This window comes from Sorex fumeus, unplaced genomic scaffold, assembly GCF_029834395.1.
Source record: "Sorex fumeus unplaced genomic scaffold, SorFum_2.1 ptg000155l, whole genome shotgun sequence".
Lineage (NCBI taxonomy): Eukaryota > Metazoa > Chordata > Mammalia > Eulipotyphla > Soricidae > Sorex > Sorex fumeus.
This window is the reverse complement of record NW_026606212.1, coordinates 1,000,596-1,026,376: the sequence shown is the minus strand read 5'-3', so window position 1 is coordinate 1,026,376 and position 25,781 is coordinate 1,000,596. Positions and strand designations below refer to the sequence as shown.

General features: G+C 48.4%; 1 protein-coding gene across 2 annotated transcripts in view; it reads right to left on the bottom strand.

Moving 5' to 3' along the window:
• ATP2A2 (ATPase sarcoplasmic/endoplasmic reticulum Ca2+ transporting 2) overlaps positions 1-11,869 on the bottom strand; it is a 47,167-nt gene extending 35,298 nt beyond the window's left edge. For both annotated transcript variants that reach the window (XR_008791235.1, XM_056107240.1), the window contains exons 1-5: positions 11,737-11,869; positions 11,266-11,283; positions 11,071-11,153; positions 4,648-4,752; positions 628-766 (exon numbers count right to left, since the gene is read on the bottom strand). Coding sequence is in view for 1 of the 2 variants with exons in the window: in XM_056107240.1 (XP_055963215.1) it covers positions 628-766; positions 4,648-4,752; positions 11,071-11,153; positions 11,266-11,283; positions 11,737-11,854 (463 nt within the window). In the remaining variant the exon portion in view is untranslated. The remainder of the gene's footprint in view (positions 1-627; positions 767-4,647; positions 4,753-11,070; positions 11,154-11,265; positions 11,284-11,736) is intronic.
• Positions 11,870-25,781: the final 13,912 nt, after the last annotated feature.

The window sequence follows — 25,781 nt, the reverse complement described above, 5'->3', positions numbered from 1 at the left end:
TTATCTCACCAGTATTAGTGTTCTATAGTATAATTAGAAAATCTAGTCCAATAAATTCAAAGCACTTTCAACAACATGAAGGGATTTGCCAAACTCTTTAAACAAGGTGTTGTTTTTTTTTTTTTTGGCTGTTGTTGGGCCATACTTGGTGATACTCAGAGACTACTCCCAGGGGTTGCTCTGAGGTGGTTCAGGACAAGGTGACAGGAGACTGAAGCTGGGCTTCCAGCATGTGACACACGAGTTCAGTGCTTTGAGCTCTCTTTCTAGCCCTCTATGTAGTAATTTTACGGAAAACCTGAAACATCTGGATGGCACTAGAATCTGTTCATATGGTAACAAATTTCCTTCTGTATTCAGGGACTAAATTTGGAGCCTTATGTATTTTAAGCATGTGCTCTGCCATGTTTGAGAAGAGGGCTAGGGAGATAGCTCAAAGGGCCTGAACATGTGTTTTGTACGCGGGAGACCTAGGTCCCCAAGTACCAGAGAATAACTCGAACACTAAGCCAGAAGTGACGTGGCCCCAAAATTAAAACACACACACAAGCTAGAATTATGAACCCTGAGACAATAACTGCATTCATATACACAATCTAGCATTAAAAAATTACTAGCTCAACTTACCAGCAATCTCTACAATGTCCCCAGGAACTATGTCTTTAGCTTTGATTCGTTGTACGCTCTTTCTGTCCTGCCGATACACTTTGCCCATTTCTGGCTCATACTCCTTAAGGGCTTCAATGGCATTTTCAGCATTTCTTTCCTATTATTTAAAAAAAAAAAAAAAGCAAAGGTATGAATAAATGCATGCCCGTCACTTTGAGTAAGTACACACCATTTAAGGAATTACAACTTTAATTTCTAATCTAAACTTCTAAAAGACTTACATAAAAGAAATATATTCATGGCATTTATAAAAACTTCGACCTTTGGACGTGCGCAGCTATGTGAATGGAGGAGTACGGGGTCCGAGAGGCAAAGCGTGCTCCTACCGCTAAAAGAATCGGCCATCCCCACCATTCTGAGAAACCCTTGCTTCCAGCCAAACGCACCTACAATCACGTGAAAACTAATGGTCTGGAACTAACCTGCCCAGGGTCAATCTAGGCTTTCCCACTTAATAACTATGACCATGGTTAAGTCACAGAAAAGACTGTTTACTGCCTACAAAACTATGACATAACTGCCCTCCCTCAAGGATTCTGAGGTTCTATAAGCACTCTAAAAGTTAGGATTATGTTTTAGCACATACTTATACTTTGAGTAACAAATTAAGAAAATCAAGTTACATCTCATGAGTTCCAAAAATCTGTCTCCAGTGGTCAAGATGCACTGTGATCCGTTAGAGACTGCCAGAGATGACTGTTCTCACATAGTCTCATCTATGAGCCTTACCGAGAGTCACAGTTAATTCTAATTTCAAGATAGAAGATGCAGAAACAAAACCGAGTCATGTTGGAGAAAAGGCTACAGAAAAATTGCTTTGATGGTAAACAAAAAATTAAAGGAAAAGATAAGCTTGTGTTTTTATGGGGGGCAGGGGCGTATGTTCCACACCCAGCAGTGCTCAGGAGCTATTTCTGACCCTAGTAGAATCAACCCTTGGTGGCAGAAGATATGTGGTGCATATGAACAGGGCCAGGGGGATGCAAAGGCACCTTAAACTCTGCCCTGTACTGTTATCCTTCCAGTCACTTTGACAGTATACAGGTATAATAATAATAAAAAAAAAAATCCTACAAAAAAAAATTTGAGAAATTTGTAATAAAATTTCACTCTCAGATTGCTTCAAGAATCATTACATTTGTATTACCTTATAACTGGCAGAAATCTAGATTTGTAACCATAATGCCACTTCTAAAAGGTCCTTCAGATTAAGTGCAAATGTTACTGACAGCACTGTAGCACTGTCTTCCCGTTGTTCATCAATTTTTGCTCGAGCGGGCCCAGTAACATCTCCATTGTGAGACTTGTTACTACTGTATTTGGCATATTGAATACGTCACGGGAGCTTGCCAGGCTTTGCCGTGCGGGCAAGATACTCTCGGTAGCTTGCCGGGCTCTCCGAGAGGGGCGGAAAAATTGAACCCAGCTCGGCCCGGCCAGCCGCTTGCAAGGCAAACACCTTACTGCTGTGCTATCTCTCCAGCCCATGTACAGAACAAATTCTGATCACTGTTACTCTTTAACTCCATTCAAATTTGAAACTTTTCCACAGTTCTAGTAAATTTATGAATTGAGAGTTTTACTCCCATTTCCTCCTCTTAAAGATGACGACAAATTTTAACTAGAATATTCAAGATTAAGGAGCTATCCCCAAAAAACTTTATTTTGCTCCTACTAAAAATAGCGAAGATGTATTTAGAACTGTAAACTTAAAATCACTTAAAAAGCTTCCCACCGCCCCAAAACACCAAACCAAAATCAAAAAAGCTGTCTGTCCAACTATTAAAATGAATATCCAGTCGAGTGGGAAAAGGAAGCAAGTGAAGATATATTTATTTTCACCAAAAGCAGTGTTGCTTGGGAAAACACAAATATACCTAAATATACCTTAAAGTGTACTATCAAAAAATTATGACCCTTGGATCTGGAGCGATAGTACTGCGGGTAGGGTGTTTGCCTTGCACGTGGACCAACCCAGGTTTGATCCCCAGCATCTCATATGGTTCCCCAACCACCGCCAGGAGTAATTCCTGAGTGCAGAGCCAGGAGTAACCCCTGTGCATTGCTGGGTGCGACCCAAAAAGCAAAAAAGAAAAAGAAAAAGACCTAGAGCACCTTCTAGTATTTCTAGGGGGCCAGAGCTCAAGTGGTCAGGAACACATGATGCCACGCACTGGAACTGAACCCCAGCACCATACAGCACCTCTGGGAACCACCAGAATCACAGGGCCAAAGCACTAAAGCGGGGGCAACACTAAGCACTGGCAGCAATAGCCGGAAGGCACCAGTACCACTTGGGAGGCCTCCCACCCAAGGAACCACCTTTGCGGCACAGGTAGGAGATGTAAGCCCTCCCCAACCCAAATACTAGCTTACACTCAAATCTATTTCCCTTCTTTTTGACTTTTTAAATTATTTTTGGGCCACATCTTCTAATGCCCAGGAATCACTCCTGGTGGTGCCTGGGGCACTATCATATGCAATGCCAGGGACTGAACCTGGGCAGCGCAAGGCAAGGGTCTTGTTCTCTACATCAGCTGGCTCTAATTTCCAAATGGCAAGAACTCTCCAGCATTGCTCGTAAAATCTGTATGCTCTGTGAAAGGGAGTCTGACCAAAGAATGTTACATTCCTTTTTAAAACTCAAATACTTAAAAAAAAAAAAAAAAAAAAAAAAAAAAGGAACGTAAGAGCTGGGGATGCGGTTTATTTTTAAGAGGATATGCCTTGTGTGTGTGAGGGTGTGAGGCCCTGGATCACAATTATATGAAATAAGGGGGAGAGAGGGATTCCATTATTTTTCTATAGTAAACTTTTTTCCATTCTGTGCTAAGCGCTTGGGCAGCTGAGGGAAAATAACTTCAGCATATGCTCTAAAGAGATCAAGAAAAAAAATTTTTTTCACAATACCTGGGATCAAATCCTGGGCCTTATGGATACATGGCATGAAGTTTACCACTAATCCATATATCAGAGAGAATACAACTTTCATAGTTAAACAAGCTCACTGTCTCTCACTAAAGAAAATAAAAAAGTCAATGAAACTTAAAAATAAAGCTATCATAGGGACTGGAGTGATAGCACAGCGGGTGGGGCGTTTGCCTTGCACGCGGCCAACCCAGGTTCAATTCCCAGCATCCCATACGGTCTCCTGAGCTACCGCCAGGAGTAATTCCTGAGTGCAGAGCCAGGAGTAACCCCTGTGCATCGTCAGGTATGACCCAAAAAGCCAAAATAAATAAATAAATAACGCTATCATAAGAGGCAGCTAGAAAATAAAGTTTTCTATTTCCTTTAAGAAACTTCTCTCGGGGCTGGAGCAACAGCACAGCAGGTAAGGTGTTTGCCTTGAATGCAGCTGACCAGGTTCGATTCCCAGCATCTCATATGGTTCCCTGAGCACCGCCAGGTGCTTTTTGTGACCCAAAAAGCAAAAAACAAAACCAAAAAACACCCACCTCTCATTCACTGTTCACTGTGCAAAGATAAGCAAAAGAAAAAAATTAAAAATTAAAAATGGGGAAGAGGGACCCCTGGACACTAGTACAGCTGACAGGGTGTGTTTCCCTTGCATGTAGCTCACCCGAGTCCAATCTCCAGCACCCCTTGTGGTCCCCTGAGCCCAACCAGAAATGATCCCTATGTAGAGTCAGAACTATGCCCAGAGCACCACTGGGTGTGGCCCCAAAACAAGAAAAGAAAAAGAATTTTTTTGGTGAATTAGTGTCTGCTCTCAGCCACGTGGCAGGGAAGTGCTTAAACCTCTGTAACTATTCCCCCAGCCCAAGAATAAACAGTTTTTAAGAGGAATGAATATACTGTATGTCTCAAATCTGTTAAAATGACAAGAGACAAAAACATGAGCAGTAGACATTTCAGTTGTTTTAGTCAAAATGTTGAGGTGTTTCTAGCCATCACGTCAAAAGAAGTAGAACAGATCCCTCGAGAAAACTCGGCACTATCGGACTTGCTGCTTACCTGCCACACACCCACAATGGCGTTGGCTACCAATATAAGTAAGATTACGAAGGGTTCCACAAAGGCTGTAATTGTTTCTTCGCCTTCTTCAAACCAAGCCAAAACCTAAAGAAGAAATAATACTGTTGCATTAAATACTGTTGCAAAAAAAGAACTGTTGCATAGCATACTTTTAAGATTACTGCCACTCCACAACCATAAGAATTCCGGCAAACAGAACCTCTTTTTACTTAAAAAGTGGTAACTGCTGTAACAACCAACTTGTATCTTGTTCATGGATCTTGAAAATCAAAACTACAATTTCTTAATGCTATAAAATCACAACTCCTTAACAAAATCGCAGAGTCAAAAATGATCTAATCATTAAGCCAGGAGTAGCCCTGAGTACCTCCACACTACCCCGCCCCCTCTCCCAAAGAAACATTTAAAAGCTGCAGCCAAGTCGAGAAAGTGGACCACCTGTAACAGCTGAGCACCTCTAAGATTGTAAGAGGGAACCCTAAAATAGTAATGAAGGGCCAGAGAGGCAGTACAGGGGTGAAGGTGCTTGCCTTGCATGTGACTGACCCTGTTTCGACCCCAGCAGAGTCCTCAGTCCCTGAAGCACCACCGGGAGAGAACGCTGAGCAGAGAGCCAGGAAGAAGCCCCTAGGCACCACTGGGAATTGGTTTAATTTTTAAGCATTTAGTTTTTTTTTAACATTTAAAACAATTTGGGGCGAGAGCCAGCAAGACAGCACAGTGAGTCAAGCACTTGCTTTACACGCACTGACCCAAGTTCCACTCCCAAAACCCACTAGTCCCCTGAGCACCATAAGGAGTGATCCCTGAGCCCAAATCCTTCCCTCCCAAATGTTCTTAAATCATCACTCTAGATGGTTAAAAATTAAGAATCTTTCTGCCATCCAGAAAAAGGATATTAAACATATCTATTGATTTAATCTGAGAGATAAAATTTGCCTTTTTAAAACACTGCTTAAATGTTTACAAACTTCGTAAGTTTTTTTCTTCGAAGACCTGTTTAGGGCCAAGTCTATAGTTCAAAAGGTAAGAGTACAGGGCTGGAGTGATAGTACAGCGGGTAGGGTGTTTGCCTTGCATGTGGCAGACCCAGGTTCAATCCCCAGCATCCCATATGGTCCCCTAGCAATACCAGGAATAACTCCTGAGTGCAGAGCCAAGAGTAACCCCTGAGCATTGCTGGGTGTAGATACGCCCCCCCCCCACCTCAAAAAAGAAAAACAGAAACAAAAGCTAAAAGTGCACCATGGCTTGTATCCTTGAGGCCCTTGGCTCCGTCCCTCCCCAGCACTGCATGGCCCCTGGAACACACCCGGAAGGGCCACTGCAGTCAGACCACCAGGCCCAGTGTTAAGGGGCACCTAAGTACAGCTGGGACCACACCCTACAATAAAATAAAATTCAAATTAAAATGTATTCATTAAACACTGTTACAGCAATAATGAAACCACTTGACCACATCTGTAATGAGCAGAACTTTGAAACTGGGTAACCTCTAATTAAAAAAAAAAAATTTAGATAATTTTCAAGTAAAAAAGCAGGCAACAATCCACAGACAATATCCATTGAACAGGGAAAAAAGCAAATCAACCAGGGGAAACACCAGGCCCAGGTCCTGGAAGAAGCCATTCATCAGTAACTCTACAAAGTAAGGGCTGACAGAAAAGCAGAATATAGATGTTGCCGCATGCCTTCAACAGGGCATTCCGGACATTAATACCAGGCCTAAGGCCAGAATGAAATCTTCTCTAGGAAGCTATAAAATCTGAAAGACGCAAGATCACAGCTGCTCAGATACTAACTACTCTTCCAAACATTTGCCAAGGAGAGTGTATCAAAAATAACTTAATTGGCTCTTGGAGAAAAATTGCTCAACTTGAAGAGTAACTAGGATCTTTCCAAAAGGTCAGTGAGGCATTAGCAACTCTAAGATAAGCTTCACACCTTGTTAAAATGGGTATGAAATTTCCCTTTTGGCAGCGAGGCCTGAGGGATCGCAGTGACAGTCTGTAACAGTTGGAGCAAACAAAAAAAACCAAGATTGCTAGGAGAAACCTCTGTTATTTATGAAATGTGTAGTTTCTTAACACAAATCATACCAATTTTTTGTTTGTTTTGGGGACCACACCTGGTAATGGTTGGGAAACCTTGAGAGCTTGGGATGCCAGGGATCGAACCCAGGTCACAAAAGCAAGGCCAAGAGCTCTCCACTGTACTTACTATTCCTCTGGCCCCCTTCAATTATTCAATAATCCTAATCTGTAAAACATAGTAGCCTTTTCTTCCACCACAATTTTAGATGTTTGTGTTTAATAAATGTAGGCATGAGGCCAGATAGTACCGAAGTTAAGGTGCTTGCTGTCCTGGGTTCAACCCCTGACACTCCATAAGGTAACCCCCCAAACTCCACCAGGAACAATCCTGGAATGCAGAGTCAGGAGTGAGTCCTGAGCTCCACCAGGTGTGGCTCAAAACCCAAAAGGAAAATAGAAAGAGAAACAGGCATTCAATTATTTGAAGATTCTACATCTATACTAATTATTGCTTGACGAAAAGCTAGTGGACATAGAGCATAGAAACATTTTTACATTCTTGTAAACCAATGTTACTTCTATAAAATATAAACTAAAAACTAATGGACAAATCAAGTTATAAGAGTGGACAGACAATGCTGAACCTATTTAAAATTGACGGGGCTGGAGAGATAGCAGAACGGGTAGGGCGTTTGCCTTGCACGCGGCCAACCCAGGTTCGATTCCCAGCATCCCATATGGTCCCCTGAGCACCGCCAGAGGTGATTCCTGAGCGCAAAGCCAGGAATAACCCCTGTGCATCGCCAGGTGTGACTCAAAAAGCAAAAAAAAAAAAAAAAAAAAAAAAATGACATCCACCGATTTCTTGAATAATGTCCATTTTAAAAACCTCAAATCACCCAAAGAATTTTAAATACAAGAGAGCTCAAAATGAAGATCAACCATGTTTCATCAATAAAGAACCAATGAAGTCATTTATATTCTGGTCCCATGTCTTTACTGGTTTTGTCCTACTGAAAAGTAAAACTTTAGCTCACTAACCAAAGACTCCCGAAATGAGGAAGCAGGTAGGAGATTAAGGAGAGGCCAAGTGGATGAGTAATACATTATCGAAATGCAAGATGCCTTATAGCATTATAATACAGCCTCTATACTCCACAACTACGGTTTACATAAAAAGCACACAAAATATGTTTACACTGTTCAGGCGGAAAATGTTTCCAAATACTCCATAAAGAATAAGTTAAATATGAGAGTCATATGCACGCGGCCAACCCGAGTTCAATTCCCGGCATATTCCATATGGTCCCCCCTCAAACACCATCAGGAGTGATTCTGAAGTGCAGAGCCAAGAGTAACCCCTGAGCGTAGTCAGACGTGGCCCATAAGTTCTCCCCTCACCCCCCAAGCAATGCAGACAGATCATTTTTGATTTCTAACCTGTCTGCATTGCTTCTGTTCAGTTGTATCTCCAGAAACTTAACTCATACGCAGCAACTTAACGCTGTATTCCCAGAGGCCGCATCCTGTACCGGGTGCTCAATAAATACCAAACAAAGCAGCATGAGAGGGAAGGAAGGCATTCAAAATAAAAGACAAAATCCCAAACACCCAAGTAAGGGATTCCTAATGTTACTTCATACATAATGAGAGAAAATAGACCTCTCCTCTTCCAATTCAAGTGACCTTAAAAAAAAAAAAAGCTATACTGGTGAATATTACAAGTTAAATTTTTTCTCTACAGGTCACAAGTGTAAAACATTAATGCAGTTTCCTACTTTCTGCCACAGCAAAATATTAACTATGGTTAACTGTTTACTACTTAGTTTAATATTTGAAATAACTCACTAAAACCTATCTTTTATTTTGGTGGTAGGAGAGGAGGTTCGCTACACCCAGCAGTGCTCAGGGGTTTCTCCTGGCCGTGTGCTCGAGAGACCATATGGGGTGCTGGGGATGGAACCTGGGTCAGGACGGGCAAGGCTAGCGCCCTACCCGCTGGACTATCCCTCTAGCCCCAGACTTGACATTTTTAACTTGCGCAGAATCTGATGATGTGCTTGCCATGTCTACGTAAGAACTGCCTTTTCACCTCTCCAAAAGAAAAGTTCAGTGTCTTTCCTAACTAGAAAGAATAAACTACACAAAAAAAGATAAAGAAGGAATGAAAAGGTCAAGTACAATGAAGCCACAGAACCAAACCTACAGAGAAAAATCAACAAAACAGGTTTAATAATTGGAATTTCTTAAATCAAGCAAGAGATTTCTATAGCGAGCATACTTACATGTTTTAAAACTCATTTTTTAGAAACTCTAAATAATTTAATGTAGTTCACTTCCTGAGCAAAAAAAAAAAAACCCACCCGAACCTAAACTCTAGAACTCGACTCCATAAAGTTAAAATTCAGAGTCAGGAGAGAGAACTTGCCTATACCTGGCCAACAAGGGTTCAGCCCCCAGTACCACATACATACAGTGTCCTCTGAGCTATGCCAGGAACAATCCCTGAGCAGAGTCAAGAGAAACTCTTGTGCATGGCTGAATGCAACCCAACCCCTATCCATCCCCTGCCCTCCACAACATACACACATAAAAAATGCAGCAATCTACCTTACCACACAAGTCCTAAAATTACATTTAACAAGGTGCAGAGGGGCCAAAGAGATAGTACAGTGGGTAGGGTACTTGCTTGCCTTGTACACAGCAGACCCTGGGATTCGATCCCTGGCATCCCATATGGTTCCCCGAGCCAGGAATGATCCCTGAGAGCAGAGCCAGGAGCAAACCCTAAGCACCACTGGGTGTGGGCCCAAAACCAGAATAAAAAGGCCTCAAAACTAGAAACACATTTGCTTCAAAAGAAAAAAAATTAAATTCAACATAAAATCAAAATGGCCACAAGAGTCTTCATAAATTCCAATAACCAATAGCTTACTTAGAAACGCCACTGTTGCCATAACACTGAAGTTACACACATGGAATAATGCAATAAAAATTTATTTATCTCAGGCTTGTATACACTGGCTAATTTTAACTCCCTGATGACCTTAACAGACCCCAGTATTTTAACAGTCAAAAGTGTATGACTATTTCAGAATTACATATCTAAATTAGATATCATACGAGCTTCAAAGACATCATTTGTTTTGTCCAATGACAATGTATTAAAACTAATCAAACAGCTTCTGTACCTTAACTGGGAAAGTGGTAGCTCTGTGAGATAAGGGGGAGTGGATTTTTCAGCCTGCTAAACAATACGAAGACTCATTTACTAAGGTCTACATTAAAGTCCACCGGTAGAAACCGACTTTAAAAATGCCCACTGCTTCCTTTATGCAGTTCTCAAAACAGCTCTCTATGGCATGGCTGTGACGGAGATAAAGGGCTTGCAAACCATAAAACAAAAAATGAAACTAAAGTGGAGTCAATTTGCAAAGCCTTTAAAAAAAAAAAAAGCTGGTAATGGGTGAATTTCACTTCCCCTGATGTTTTTCATACTAATAAAATACTGCAACTTTAAAAAAGCTATCTTGTATCATATGGTGGCCATTTTAAGGAAAATACAAAGACTCTCAGTCCAAGAAATAAATGCAGTACAAAATATGGAGCAAAAATATTAATAACCTCAGAATAGTCTCTATAATCAACAGCACCTTTCTTCTGCTGTAACTCTTGGCATTTCCACAGTTTCTTAGCAACCATATAGGACTCTGCAGGCAAGCACACGCGGAACAAGAAAAAATACTTTTTTTTCCCATTTAAGATCTAGAACCAACTGTACCGTGTTCTGTCAACCAACAAGTCGCTGGAGACAGGGGTCCAATCTAGATAAATATACCTCCCTAAAGGTCAGTGACCAAATTTGGTCAACAGTGGTGCCATCATTGCCGTCATCATTCTTGTCACTGTCAGAAACAACTGTCACCTTGCCACTACCAGGAAGGAGAAACTGGAATATTCCTTCTGTGAGTTCTATTTAAGACTACAAAGAGGACATCACCAACTCTGCATGATCTCACATGATGGAAGAGACACGACAGAAAAAGCCTTCCAGGGAGAATTTTTTTTAATAAAGATACGGCCACAAGAATCGATGACGCCCTGCCTGCCACATTCAGAAAAGACCTAACTGCGGTGCAAAAGCTGGACATCCATTTATTCTCCGCGATACCCTGAAGAACTGAAGCTATTCCCATCATCTAAAAACGGCCAAATTGAAAACAGCAATATGGAGCCCCAACTTCCACCCTCCTGCAAGACAGCTCTCCCGAGAGACACCGTTCTTCTTTTCGGGGGATTTTCCTCGGGGGCATAGGGGCTTGGTTTTTTTTTTTTTTTTGAGAAAAACAACAAATCCCTCTGTACTCACAAAAGATATACACGCTGCCAGCAATAAAATTCTCACGAGTAGGTCTTCGAACTGCTCGATCACAAGTTCCAGCAAGGTTTTCCCTGTGAGGAACAAACACACGCGTCGTCAATGTCATCGTCGCATCCGCACACGCCGAGCTGAAAAACGGGGGGCGGGGGGGGGGGGACACACGGGGACGTCAAAACCACTCACCTTCCTCAGCCGGCAGCTCTGCAGGATGTCGAAATTCGCCCGGCAACGTGTCAAGAAGCGGAGGGGGGGACAGAGAGAAAGATTTTAGCTCGGTCTTTCCAAGAATCGCCAAACCCGGCGCCGCCTCAGGGAAAAAAAGGGGGGGGGCTGCTAGACGTGTGGACGCGCCACCGCTTTCCGGTGTTTTTTGTTGTGTGTGTGTGTGTGTGGGTTTTTTTTTTTTTTTGGTCCGGGAGCCGCGCGTCAGGCTCGGAGCCCCCGGGGCGCGCGCGGCCGTGGCCACCCCCGACGGCGGCGCCCGCCCCGGGGCCTCCCCTCCGGCTCCGGCTCCGTCCGCCGCGCGGCCGGCGCGTCCCGGCGTCCGGCGTCCCGGCGGGCTGGCGTCGGCGCGGGCCGCGGGAAGGTCACGGCGGCGGCGGGCCGCGGCGCACGAGGTGGGGCCCGTCAGCCATCTTCCCGGCCCGCACCTACCGTTGGAGCCCCACTTCTCCTTGAGCTTCTTGACCTGCTCCAGGCTCAGCCCCGTGCTCTCGTTGACGCCGAAGTGGCCCAGCACCTCCTCCACCGTCTTTGTGTGCGCGTTCTCCATGGCGGCGGCGGCGGCGGCGGCGGCGCGGCCCGGCCGGCCTCGCCTCCCGGCGCCGCGGCCTCCGGCTCCGCGCCTCGCCCCCGGGCCGCGGGCTCGAGCCGCCCCGGCCGCCCGGGCTGCCCGCGGGCCGCTCCCGCCGCGCCCCGGGCCCGACAACCGCCCCCGGCGCGGCGCCCGCCCGCGAGAGCCTCCCGGGGCCTCGCGGCGCCCGGCGCGCAGGCCGCGGCCCCCGCGCCCGCTCCCGGCTCTCCCGCGGCCACTCGCGGCCCCCGCGGCAGGGGCGCCCGGCCGACCCCCGAGGGCGGCGCGGACCGGCGGCGGCGGCGGCGGCGGCGGCGAGGCAGCGGCGGCGCGCTCGCCCGGGGGCCTCGGCTCCGCGGCCCCGGCAGCGGCGGCGGCGGCGGAGGGAACTGCGGCGGCGAGCGCGGCGCGGGCGGTGGCGTCGGGGACGGCGCGGCGGCGGCTGCTCTAATAGCATTTATCGGCCGCTGCCTCCCCTCTCGCCGCCGCCGCGGCATGTGGACGCCGCTCATTGGCCGAGAGCGCCCGGCGCGGCGCGGGCGGCGCGGCCCCGCCCCCTCCGCCCCCGCCCTCCGGAGCGCGCGCGCCCCCGCCGCCGCGCCGGCCCCGCCCCGCCGCGCCGCCCCCGGAACCCGGATCGAGGCCGCGCGCGCCCGCCCGCGCCCAGCCCGCCGGCGGCCGGCCGACCCCGGGCCGGGCGCCGCGGCCGCCGCGCGAGCCTCCTCCTCCTCGGTGCCCGGCGCGCCGCGGAGCCTCCCCGGGCGCGCGGGGCTCGCGGGGGCCCCTGGGCGCTCGCCTGCGGCCGGCGCGGTCCGCGCGGGGCCGTGTCCTTGGCGCGACCCCTCGCCCTCGGCGGCCGCGCGCGGGAATTCCGCAGTGGGCTGCCCGCACGCCCCGACCCCTCAGCTGCCGCCGCGGAACGCCGCAGCCCGCAGCCCCGGCCAAGTTCCGAGGCGGAGCTCGGAGCCCCGCTCCGGGAGGACGCGGCGGTCCGTCTCCCTCCTAGAGGCCCCCAAAACCTCGGGGACAGTCCCCCTCGGCGCCAGAGTGGGCGACTGGAGCTGCCAGAGCAGGAGCCATTTCCCTCAGGCACGACGATCACCCTCACTCTCCCCAGGAGGGGAGAAAAGGGGGGGGGGGGGGTTGTTCGTTTGTTGTTTATTATTATTATTGGGTTGTGGGATATTTGGAAAGCACAGATGACTTGCTCCCGAGATCCCAAACCCGAGCCAGAGCGCAGAAGAGGGGCTCTTGCCGGTGCAAAGCGACGTTGACAGGGCAAGGGACGTGTGTCCGTGGTCTCCGAGCGGCAAGTGCATGAACGTGTGTGCTCCCGGAGAGGAGCCTGCTGGGAGGCTTGTGTCCTGAAGAAGAAGAACTTAGTCCATATCAGGATAATTTAGTCCAATTTGGCTTTTGGCAGTAGCGTGCCATCCACACAGAATAAGCAAGGCAAAAAGTACTTCAGATGGCTCGACCTCGGGATTTAAGCTAAATTCCTTCAACAAATGCAAATCGCAAAGCATTACCCAGCTGAAAAAAAAAAAACACAACAGGCACGTCATTTCATTTCATTTTTTCCAAGGAGTGGAAGCTGGCATGGAGTTTTGATTGATACTTGGAAAAGGACCAACAAAACCCTACACGAAACAAACAAAAAAAAAATTCTGGTGTATGTCAATCCACTAGGAGAAGCAAGGTAGAAACTGGTTAGGGCACAGGGGTTGTCCTCTTTCTGGAGTGGCACGTGACTGCACAGTGGGGAGTGTGGTAACTAGGGCTGGGGCAGCTTTTCAAACTGGGAGGCCAGGCCCTCACCACCTTCTTCTTAGATCTTTCCTCCCCTGCTTTCAGCAGCCTTAACAGCGCTGCAGGCAGAGGATTTGTTCCCTTTCACAGCCTGAAATTACCTTTGGCATCTGACTTTACATCTCTGTACTCTTGCCTGGGTCTTCACAATTGGAAGCAGCAATGGTGCGATTATGAGCTTCCTGTGGGCTTCCTGCCCTCCGCTTTTGTACTGCCTGCACTACCTCGGATCTCCACATGCCTAGTTCTATTCTGTCCTTCGGATCTAAGCTCACATGCACTTCCTCAGACCTGCCTCCGCTGACCCTGCCAGAAAGCAAACACTCCCTAAGAACGGGACCTTGTCCAGCTTGTTCATCCTCAGGATGTACAAGGCCTGTGGTATACATACGTTCCTTAGTTATCGAGCACCTAATTGCTGAATGAATTAAGAGTCTCATCAGCCCTGATCAAACGGTGCCTTGCAAGTGCCTTGCCTTGGGAGGACCTTGGGAGATTTTTGCTGAATTCAAGTTCGTTGATCTCCAATTCGTGAAATGAACAGGAGGACCCCTCAACTACATGGCTCCTGGGACTGGCCATGAAAGTTAGCTCTTGTTTAAAACACACAAAGTGAAGGGCATTAGACGTTTCTCAGATCTGAGTGAAATGTAAGCCCATTGGTCTGTTACCAGACTGTCGTCATTCTCTGACTGTTCTTTGCAAGCCTTCTGTTTTTTGGAGGTTGGAATGCTCCCTTTAACTGAAAAGGATTTTTTTTTTCAGCCTTGGATGGCTCCTTCATGTCACGTACCAATTATGTCCTTGGTTCCTCAACCTGTCGGTGTCTCTGAAATCTGTTTATAGATCACCAAAACTTAGCATGCAATCCAGTAAAGGCCAAAAAAAATCTATATTTTCTTGTATGGAAGCTAACTTGGGCTCAATATGTATTATGCATTGAAATACATGTGCTTCTTGTTCACAAGGTTTTAAAAAGTAAGAATGGGCTTTAGACAGACTCTATTTTTACCAAGGACTGCTGCTATATTTAATCAATGGGGGATAGGGAGAAGAAAACTAAGAGGACCTATGATTCAGAATGACGGATGCGTCGATCAAAGAGTTTCAGAGGAACTCACAAGGGTGGCTTGAGCAGAGGTAGGCAGGCCAGCTTAACATCGGGGCAGACAGAAAGGGCCCAGCAGCAAAGGGTGACTTGCAAAAGAGTCCCCGGCCATCCTGTCCTCCTGCAAAGTGCTGAGGATTGCAAAAGGCAGCGTGTTCCATATTTGGACAGTTCTAATCGCCAAAGCAGCTTCATTCTGAGCTCAACCCCTCTCCCACCAACTGGCTTCTATACATTGGTTCTTTTGCCACCTCTGGAACAACTCTAAACAAATCGAATCCCTCCTCTATATAGGAGCCCTTTGAATATTTCAAGGTATTCTGCAGGTCTCTTTCCTCTGCTAAAAATAAATAAAACCAACCCAGCTCCATCTCTGAGTTGCTCCTTCAAAGCCCGAGTCTCTAGTCTGTCAGCGCCCTTGTTGTCCAGGGATGGACACAGGCTGCTGAGCACAGGAGGCTGAGCATGGCACCTCAGTGGTCGCTGTCCACCCCCCCAACCCCCCCGCTGCACAGACCATCACTGAGAAGCAAGGCCTGAAGACGGAGGCTGCAGTCAACTTCAATCTTCCCATCACGGATGTGCAGGGTTGCTTGGCTTTTTGGTTTTTTGGTGTTTTTTTTTTGTTTGTTTGTTTTGTTTTTTAACCCTGGCACCGAACTCTTTGATTTTGTAGCTGTCTGTCCTACTTTGATAAGCATGAATTATGACATCTATGTCATCATCCAATAGAACCTCCAGACATTCATTCTAATTAGAAAGCCACCAATCAAGTGGATTTAATTGCTTAATTGCTCTAAGCCTACTTGGCTTTGAGTTCCAAAGAAAGTAAAGTGTAAACCTTTTCATGTATTCCCCTGCCTTCTTCTTTCCCAGATGTGTTTTATTATACAAGCTTTCAACCGGTCTTCTTTTGGTTTAGCAGCTAATATAGTCAGTTTTAACTTAAGCACAGAGATCAATAAAAAATAAAATACGTTATGTATGTGCTAGATTCCTAACAAGGTGAGGAAGGTGGAGAGGCAGGAGCGAAGACCCTCAAGCTTCGTCACTGCCGTGTCCCATGAAGTCTTTGCTGAGTAGCTGGGCAGGACTGCCCGCATTCGCCAAGCTCCAGGTCATGGAGGGGGGCGAGGGCTCAAGTTCTGGGCATGCCCAGTGTGTTCGGACCCTGAGTTCAATTCACAGCACCACATGCCCCCCCCCCCAGTGCTATATGAGGCCCTATGAAAATTGTCATGTAAATTAGTCACTAAGTAGCGACTATGGGTGTTATCCAGTCAGCTTGCCCCCCTTTCTCCACTGGCCAGAAGAACTTAAGGCGACAACTCTGAGACCTCGGGCACTGTCTGCAGCCAACTCCAACTGCACATTCTTGCGGTCTTCTCACAGAATGTGACCACAACACGTTCCTACAACCCACAGCTTCAACATCCAGGCATTTGCCAAATTGAATAGAACGTCTTTCCAAAAATTGCCTCTTGCTCTCCCGCTGACCAGCATTCTCTTAGGCTAGCAAGAGCTGGACAGGCCGGGGGACATGTGTGCAGGTGGGAGCCCTGGGTTCCATCTCTGGACCACACAGTCCCAGCGCCTCAGGAGCAACCCCTGAGCACAAGGCAAGAGCGCCACTGCTGGGTGAGGCCCCCAGAAAACAAAAAAAGAAGCGGTGGGAGTAGTGCGCAAAGCAGTCTTTTGACGGGTGTCAAAAAAAACCAACTCGGGGCCAGAGTAATAGCACAGCGGGTAGGGCATTTGCCTTGCATGCGGCCGACCCAGGTTCGATCCCCGGCATCCCATATGGTCCCCCAAGCACCGCCAGGAGTAATTCCTGAGTGCAAAGCCAGGAGTAACCCCTGAGCATTGCTGGGTGTGACCAAAAAAGCAAAATAAATAAATAAATAAATACGTAATTCTACTTATAAAAAAAAAACTCACGTGTGCTTTAGAAGGGGCTGGGGGGGTGGGGGGGCTGTCAATGCACTCCAAATTCAGAACAGGTTGATCCAGGAGTGCAAAGCTGAGAATAATCTTTCTCCTGCTGATTTCTCCCCTAGAGCACATGGCTTCTGTGCTATCCCCTGGCAGGGGGCAGCAGACACTGTCCTCAGAACCTTCAGGCTACAACCCACCAAGTTTAGTGATTTCTTCTTCTTTTTTTTATTTTTTTTTAATGTAGGAGCACTGCTGTTTATTCAGCCAGTGATTAGGCTGATTGAATTTTGCATGAACCCCACCTTCTTTTTTTATAGTCGATTTGTAGCACTGTAGCACTGTCCTCCCGTAGTTCATTGATTTGCTCGGTCCCAGTAACGTCTCCATTTTGAGATTTGTTACTGTGTTTGGCTTATCGAATACATCACAGGGAGCTTGCCAGGCTCTCCAAGAGGGGCGGAGGAATTGAACCTGGGTCAGCTGAGTCGGCTCCGTGCAAGGCAAACGCCCTACCCTCTGTGCTATCGCTCCAGCCCAATAGTTGATCATCTTTCAAATTTTATTTATTTATTTATTTTGCTTTTTTCTTGGGGGGTGGGGGTCACACCTGGCAGTGCTGAGGGGTTACTTATGGCTCTGCACTCAGCAATTACTCCTGGCGGTGCTCAGGAGACAATATGGGATGCCGGGGATCACACCCGAGGCAGCTGCATGCAAGGCAAACGCCCTCCCCACTGGACTATCGCTCCCAGCCCCAAGTTTCGTGATTTCAATGGAGAAAAATTCCTAAGAGTTGATCTGGGTTCGACACCTACCTTTGTAAGATGAGGCTAGGCACCCTCTGTCCCATGCCATCACACATGGAGGAAAGCTGAAACATCTTAAATCCACAGGTGCAGGCTAGAGAAATAACACGTTTCTTATATCCTATCCTTCAATGATAAGATTTTCCCCGTTGCTATGGCCCCGCTCCACCGAGGCCCCTGGCCACCTTGATGCGTCCACGTAGATTGCACAGGTCAGATGAAGCCAGCCCTTCCAGAGAAGAGGATGCGTCACACAGCCACGCCAAAGTGGTGACCTGCTTGGCCACTGCAGGCATGCGCACATGGAGGGTGCTCTGGCCTGCGCGCTGGCTCTCGGTGACGCGTCCCACCAAGTCCTTTCCTCAGGTTCTTCTGGGTCAGCAGAGACATGAGAGCTGGCGAGCGATCCAAGTGGCCCACAGGCCATGGGTCATGGCCTGACAACAGTGAACCAACAGCTCCCAGAGTGATGGATCTCCAGTCTGGGCTCGTTTGTGGGCAAGCAGACTGCTAGGCCCAGCCTCAGAATACATCTCGGTTGTTCCTTAAAGCTCCAGAATTAGCATTTCTAACAGGTTCCGGGGCGAATGTTGATGAAGCTTGGTCATGCCCTGCACCCTGGAAAAACCAATGACCCAAAGCAAGCTCCCCCAGGAGAGGAATGATGGCTGGCCTGTAGCCCGTGGGCCCTGCATCTCTCACTGAGGTCTGACAGCTGGTATGGAGGCAGCAGAAGTAACGAGCACAGAACCCTTGTGGGGAGGCTGGGTTTGGAGGTGCCCTAGATTCTGCCATTGCAGCTTCCGATTTCATTTTCCACACGATCCACTGCCCTCTCCCCTCCCAGATTCACCTGCTGCCCAAGAACCACGGCATTTCGCCACGTCTCTGCTCAGGCTGCGCATCTGCCGGGATCTGCTTAGTGAGCCCCTTCAAGTCGAAGGCTCAAATCCTGGAGGCCATCCTGGAAGAGGCCTCGGATCACGTGCGCCGTTCCCCCCGCCCCCCTGAAATGAGCCGCCCCTTCTGTGTCCCACACAGTCGCTGTTTCTCCCCCGGTTACACTCAATCACAGCGCAGCCCCTCAGGTTTCCCTCCTACTCCTCTGGCTGATCCTTTTCAGCCTTCTTTTCAAACGCCTCCCACCTTCTGCTCGACTTGAAATGCAGAGTGTCCTGGGGCTTAGGACTTGGCATTCTTCCCCAGAGACAATCTTTTCTTAGGCAACCACTGCTTGAAGTCCTACCTCAGTATTGATGACATAACCATCAGTATAGCGACACTCGCGTCCCCGCTGGCTCCTTGCTGCATGCTGGACTCACAGAGGAGAGCGACACAGACACATGTGTGAGAGGGAGGAGGGTGAGAGGTCACCGCCCCTGGAGAAGTGAGTCCCAAGTAATACACAGACCTCTGCAGGGTCAGAGCAGGGGTGAGGAGGGAAGAGCCTGCACACACACAGTGTGCTTTTCTTTCCTTCATGGCGCTTATCTCCACAGATGCTTATTATTATTATTATTATTATTACTCTTTGGGTCACATCTGGTGATGCACAGGGGTTACTCCTGGCTTTACAGTCAGGAATTAGTCCTGGCGGTGCTCAAGGGACCATATGGGATGCTGGGAATCGAACCTGGGTCGGCCGCGTGCAAGGCAAATGCCCTCCCTGCTGTGCTATCGCTCCAGCCCCAAATGCTTAATTTTTGTCTCTCTTTTTTTTTTTTTTTTTTTTTTTTGCTTTTTGAGTCACACCCAGCAATGCTCAGGGATTATTCCTGGCTCTGCACTCAGGAATTACCCCTGGCGGTGCTTGGGGAATTATATGGGATGCCGGGGATCGAACCCAGGTCGGCCGTGTGGCAAGGCAAACACCCTACCCGCTGTGCTATCGCTCCGGCCCCCTTTTTTGTCTCTCTTCTGCTACCAGATTATAAACTCCAGCGGAACAGGTGTCACATGGATTTAGAAGGTGCCCGTGAGATCTGTTTGCCGGTGGCCCTGGCCTGCATCTTCATTTCCCAAAGTCCCCGCGCCTCGCCCGGAACAGGGCAGGGGGTCAACGCGCAGAACACAGCTCCCACGATTAATGGAGCCCCACATGTTCTTTGCAAAATTACTCCTGGGGGCAGAGGAAGAGAAAGAAAAGTTGCCATTACAAAAAAAAATCAAATAAAAAAATGAAAGAAAGCCACACAGCGATGCCAAGCAGAGTTCCGCGCAACGGTTTTCAAAACCCAAGCTCCCTGATGGGGTAATGGCGTTTAAATATAGCAGCTATTTTTCCCTTCAGTCGCTTTGCTCTTTGCTTTGCGTGGCAAGATTTCCAAAGTTCTCCACTGCCCGCCTGCCTCAGCCACCCCCACCCCAGGTGCCGAGACCTTCGAGAAGGAGAGGTTTGAGACACGCAGCTCACATTGGCTGAGCCTGGAGGAGGAGGAACGGTGATTCCAGGCGCTTGGAACTGTGCAGGATGAGTTACTGGCGTGGCCGTCCCCGCCAGGGTGGTGCTTCAGCAAAAGTGGCACCGGGATGACCAGGTAGAGTTTCCGCTGGGCCAGAGTCCAAGGGCTGTGAGCGCGGCCGCCGCGGCACAGTAGCTGCTTCCTAGAATAGGATCTTTGTTCCCGGGCTGGCCAGCTTGTTCCCTTGATGTCGCACAATAGGAAAAATAAGGAGGCGGGTGGTAGAGGCCTGCTTAGGTGTCCTGTTCCTGTAGCTACCAGAGAGTCACAAAGGCCTGGGAGGGGGCTGGTCTCCCTCAGCACCGTGTGACTCGCCTGCTCAGGGGGAGCACAGCAGAGGAGCATGAGGGCTCCATCTGGGAGCACGCAGCACAGGCCGCACCTGGCCCCAGCAGTCAGCCAGACTGAGGCCACGGTCCTCTCTGGCCCCCTCAGCCTTCCTCTCTCCCCAGAGAAGTTCCACTGCCCAACTTCCCTCACTCCTTAGCCCCTGCCCTCATTTCTGCAATCCTCCTCCTCCTCTGTCCCACTCATGGTTTCTCTGCAGAAGTGGGGCTGATTGAAAGTGCTCTCAAGAAGGCCCCTTGGGAACTGGAGTGAGAGTTACAGAGGGGAGGGCGCTTGCCTTGCACGCGGCCAACATGGGTTCAATCCCCAGCACCCCATATGGTCCCCCTGAGTACCTGCCAGAAGTAATTTTTTTTCTTTTTGGGTCACAGGGGTTAACTTCTGGCTCTGCACTCAGAAATTACTCCTGGTGGTGCTCAGGGGATCATACGGGATGCTGGGAATTGAACCCAGGTCGGCTGTGTGCAAGGCAAACAACCTCCCCGCTGTGAAGTACTTCTTTTTTTTTTAGCTTTTTTGCTTTTTGGGTCACACCCAGCGATTCTCAGGGGTTACTCCTGGCTCTGCACTCAGGAATTACTCCTGGCGGTACTTGGGGGACCATATAGGATGCTGGGAATCGAACCCGGCTCGGCTGCTTGCAAGGCAAATGCCCTACCCGCTGTGCTATCACTCCAGCTCCCCAGAAGTAATTCTTGAGCCCAGAGCCAAAAGGAGGAAGATGAGAAGGAGGAGGAGGAGGAGGAGGAGGAGGAGGAGTTGTTTTCTTGAAAGAGCGTGGTGGTTTGTTTCTGCCTCATCACGATGGAACCCAGGCCCTCGTGCTTGGTATGCTCTTGACCTCATCCCCAGCCCCTGCCAGTCCTGCCCTCATCCTTGATTTGGAGACAGAGGCAGCGTCAGATCCTGCCCGTGTGCAAGATGACTGCTTCCCTTAGCTGTTCTCCATCTCAGGAGGTGGTGGAGCGCGGGGCTCTGCTTCAGCCTCAACCTCCCCATCTGCATCTTCCCAGGTGGGTCTGAGCCGCACAGCTGGGGGTGGGGCGAGTGAAAAAAAGCAGAGGCTTGGCTGGAGATGTTTGCAAACACAGAAGCTTTTCTTCCGTGACTCATCAGAGGAGAGTGGCGCCCTCCCTCTTCCTGGAATGCAGCAACCCCCCAACCCCCTAGCCAACTCCTACCCCCCCCACACACGCGCACTCCAGCCACCAAATAACGCCACCCACACATGCGGAAAATTTGTCCTCAGCAATCAGATGTTCCCCCAAATCCAATACGGCAACTTGGGGTGATGGGCGTTTTGAGGACTAGACTCCTAAAAAAAAGATCACTGAACCTGGGAAAAGGGAGCTGCAGAAACCCACACAGTGACTTGCAAGTCAAGGACAAGCACGAGGAAGTGGCCTTCTCCGGAAAGCCCTCTCCTCTTTTCCCCCATCCTTTCTGCTTAGCAGTTCCCAACCTAGAAGCTGGGATAGGCAATCTTGGGGTCACTCCAGGTAGACTTGATTTCCAAGGTACACAGAAGGGTTCCAGGAAAAAAAAGAAAAAGGACTGATCCAAAATTAGAAAAGGTGACAAGGAGGAAGATGCCATTTGTTAAACATGTATCTGCCCGGCACACAGTGCACTAGGATCTTCTCATGGGCTCCTACTCCATCCTGAGGGCAAGCCTCCAGGGTGAGCATATTATCTTTTCTACTTTTCCAGGGACCGAAAATAGATCCTTAGACTTCATTTGCTGAAGTTACATCATTAAAAACCACTAATTAATAAATACTGTTGGGAAAACATTCTTTGTATGAAGAAGTCAGGTCCTTTCCTAATATAAAATGCTATATACATTTCACAGGGGAGGAATTAAACGGTAGATAAATCTGTTTTGTACTTGTTTGTTTTGGGCTACACTATCAGTGCTCAGGAAGTACTCCTGGCTCTGCACTCAGGAGTCACTCCTGGCGGTGCTTGGGGGACCCTATGGGATGCCGGAGATTGAATCTGGGTCAGTCAGCCACATGCAAGACAACTGCTCTACCCACTATACTAGCTCTCTGGCCCCAAGAGTAGACAAATAAGAAGACAACTGTAAAGCAACAAAAATGTAACTGTGTGGGAGATGCATTTTTAAGTACTTCAGAGAAAGAAACACTAAATATTTGGATAAAACCTTTTAATGCTGAGGGCTGGGACCTGGCTTAAATCTGGGGTACAGGCTTTACATATGGGAGGCCTGGTTTGATCCCCAGCACCACACGGTTGCCCAAGTACCTTCCAGGAGTAACCCCTGAGCACTGATGGATGTGGCCCCTAAACCAGAACCACCAACAAAACCATCTTCGAATGCAGTGGGCCCGAGATTCAGTGACTGCATAGAAGTCTCAGAAAGTCGCGAACTACTCTGACTGCAGCAAACGTTGCCCCAGCTGGTTCTTGTACCAGATTCATTTCCTGGTTCCACACTGCTCCCACGTGAGGAGGGGAAGGGGAGGGGATTCTTCTCAGTCCCTCTGCTCTGCAGTCTCGGAGGGCGGGGAAGGGACAGCATTTTAACTCACTGCAATGGAAACTGAGAACGACAGAAGGCACAGTCACAGCCACCGAAAACTGCACCAGGAGGCCACCGCCAGCCGCATGCAGTAACCTGAGCTGGATCTTGGCCAGGACAGTGGGATTAACTTCCCAAGCACTGGCCAAAATGGGCCTGGGATTTTTATTTTTATTCATTTTCCATTACAACTGCACAGCAACGCAAACAAACCCCAAAAACAATGTGAGCCGCTGGGAGTCATTTTCCTTTGCAGGGTGCCATGTCAATACCACACATCTTGCTGACCTCATTTTACTGAAGTTTAAAATCTGTTTAAAATCGAGAGTTTAATTACTCACTTCCTGTCCAACCCAAGGGGAGTGTGTACACAGAAAGGGAAGTCAATTGAGATGGGCCTGTGCGGCTGGAGGTAACCAGGAAGAATGCCTTGAGAAATCAGTGGAAATCGAAGAAAAGAGAAGTGTAGCTTTCCTAGCTGCGGGCACTGAGCCTGGAAGAGATTGGCTGACCACAGGCCACTGAATGCCAACTGAAAGGAACATGGGCCGGGCAGGGAAGAGCGAGGCCTGGTGCTTAATGCTCAGGCTTGGGGCTAATGATACTCCGAGAGCACTTCCTGTACGGAAGACACTGAATTGCTTTGGCTCGGGAACTTGCCACTGGATTCACTGTTATCACAAGTCTTCAAATGAGCCCTTTTTGGAAATGGCAGAGAAACAAGTTTCGAGAACTGTGCTTACTTGGTGATGACTGCGTGCTCTTCGGCAAAGTGCTCTGCTCCGATGTGGAGTTCCTCCTTATTCCAATGTGGGCAGCAGAATCTATCTCTGCTGCTGCTTTCATGAGGGAGAGGGAAGGTTTGGCAGGGCCTGGCAGCGGAGTGGGACGCGCCTTTATTCTAGGTTTGTATGTGCACAGAATTGATGAGGTATAATTGGAAAAATCCTGAACTATAGTTTGCAAAATTACCTACGGCCCTCTGTAAAAATATGAAAGTCAAAATAGAAAAGTAGGCGTGAGAATGATAAATCAGCCCTCTCCTGTGGGGGAGGCCCTGCCGGACAGTGCCGTGAGAAGGGTGACTCTCAGCTTGTGGTGGCGAGCTCATGCAGCGTGGGGGAGCTGAACTGGGTGGGACCTTTCCACACATAACATTGGCCCATCTCCCCAGTCCCAAAGTCAGCCCTTTGAAAACAAGCATTTTGGGGCACGGGGATGTGGTTCAGTGGTCCTTTGGTTCTGGGCTCCAGAAACAGATGATTTCCAAAGTGTGCTCTCTCGAACACACCACAACCAAGTGTGCAAACTGGGGGCATCCCAACAATGACAACCAAGGGAGGGGAGAAAAGGGAAGGTGTGAGGTGTGCATCGTGTGTGGGTAGAGGCACATATGTGCATTCTATATTCACTTGATCATTTGACATCCCATTACTCATTGATTTGCTTGAGCGGGCGCCAGTAATGTCTCCATTTGTCCCTGTCGCATGCTAGTGTAGCCCAATGGTGTCGGCTCATTCTAGGAACACGAAGAGCCTCAAACCGATTGTTCGGGGTCTTGATGAAGAAGTCTGACCATCTCATAGGTGGGCAGCCACGTGATCTTTTGACATCCTGTGAAATCCAGTCGGTAACAGCTCTAGTCTAGCGGTTGTCTCCAAATCTCATTACGTGTCCAGCCCATCTGATTTTTGACGCCGTGGCAAACGAGACAGTGTCCCTGATTCTTGATCATCAACAGAGGTTGGATTTTTTCTCTCACTTGAGTGAAGCGTGATACTCTAAAGCATAGCTCTTCGATTCCTCTTTAGGAGATCCGAATAGTGTTCTCATCCTCTTTTCGTAGGGCCCAGGTCTCTGAGGCATATGTTAATGCAGGAAGAACAGTGGAATTGAAGAGATGTGCCTGGAGCCGAAGTGTCTTCATCCTCTTAGCTATTTCTTCGATGCTCTTGAAGGCATTCCAAGCCGTTCTCTTCCTCCTGCACAACTCAGGTGCCAGGTCATTCGTCATGTTGACTTCTTGATCTAGGTACACATAACTGTTGCATTTGGAGATGTTCATTCTGTTGAGAACATCAGGAATGAGACCGTTTCTCATAAACATTGTCTTCGTGAGATTCAGCTGTGTTCGACCTTTCCTCACTCATGGTCAAAGTTGGCCAGCATTTGTGCCGCTTGGCTAATGTTTGGTGTTATTAGAATGATGTCATCAGCGAAGTGGAGGTGGTGTAGTTACTGACCGTCTATCTTCACTCCCATTCCTTTCCATTCCAGTCAACGCATGACATTCTTGAGGGTGGCACTGAAGAGTTTCCATGAAATGGTATCAACCTGCTGAACCCCTCTCTTGATGTGGATGATCACTTCCTTGTAGAATGGTGAGATCCTGGTAGTGAATCCGTAATACAGCTCACGGAGGATCCTGATGTATTGAGTTTGAACGCCCTGTTTGGCTAGGACTTCGATGACCACTTCAGTCTCAACAGGATCAAAGGCCTTCTTTAAATCAATGAACATTAAACAGAGTGGTATCTTGAACTCCCGAGAAACCTCAAGGAGCTTGGTTATCGTGTGGATATGGTCGATCATACTGAATCCTTTTCGGAACCTGGCTTGCTCGCATGGTAGTCCTTCATCTAGTATTCTGCCAATCCTATTCAGGATGACTCAAGTGAACAGCTTGTAGACAAAAGACAACAGCAGATAGGTCAATAGTTGCCAATGTCATGGATCTCCCTTCTTGTACAGTAGTACAGTCCTGCTGGTTTTCCACTGGGACGGAACCTTGCATTCAGACAGGTAGCATGTGAAGTGTATTGATGAGTATTGCTGCCGGGTTCTTCAGGTGTTCGGGTCTGACCTTGTCTGTGCTGGGTGCTGTTTGCTTCTT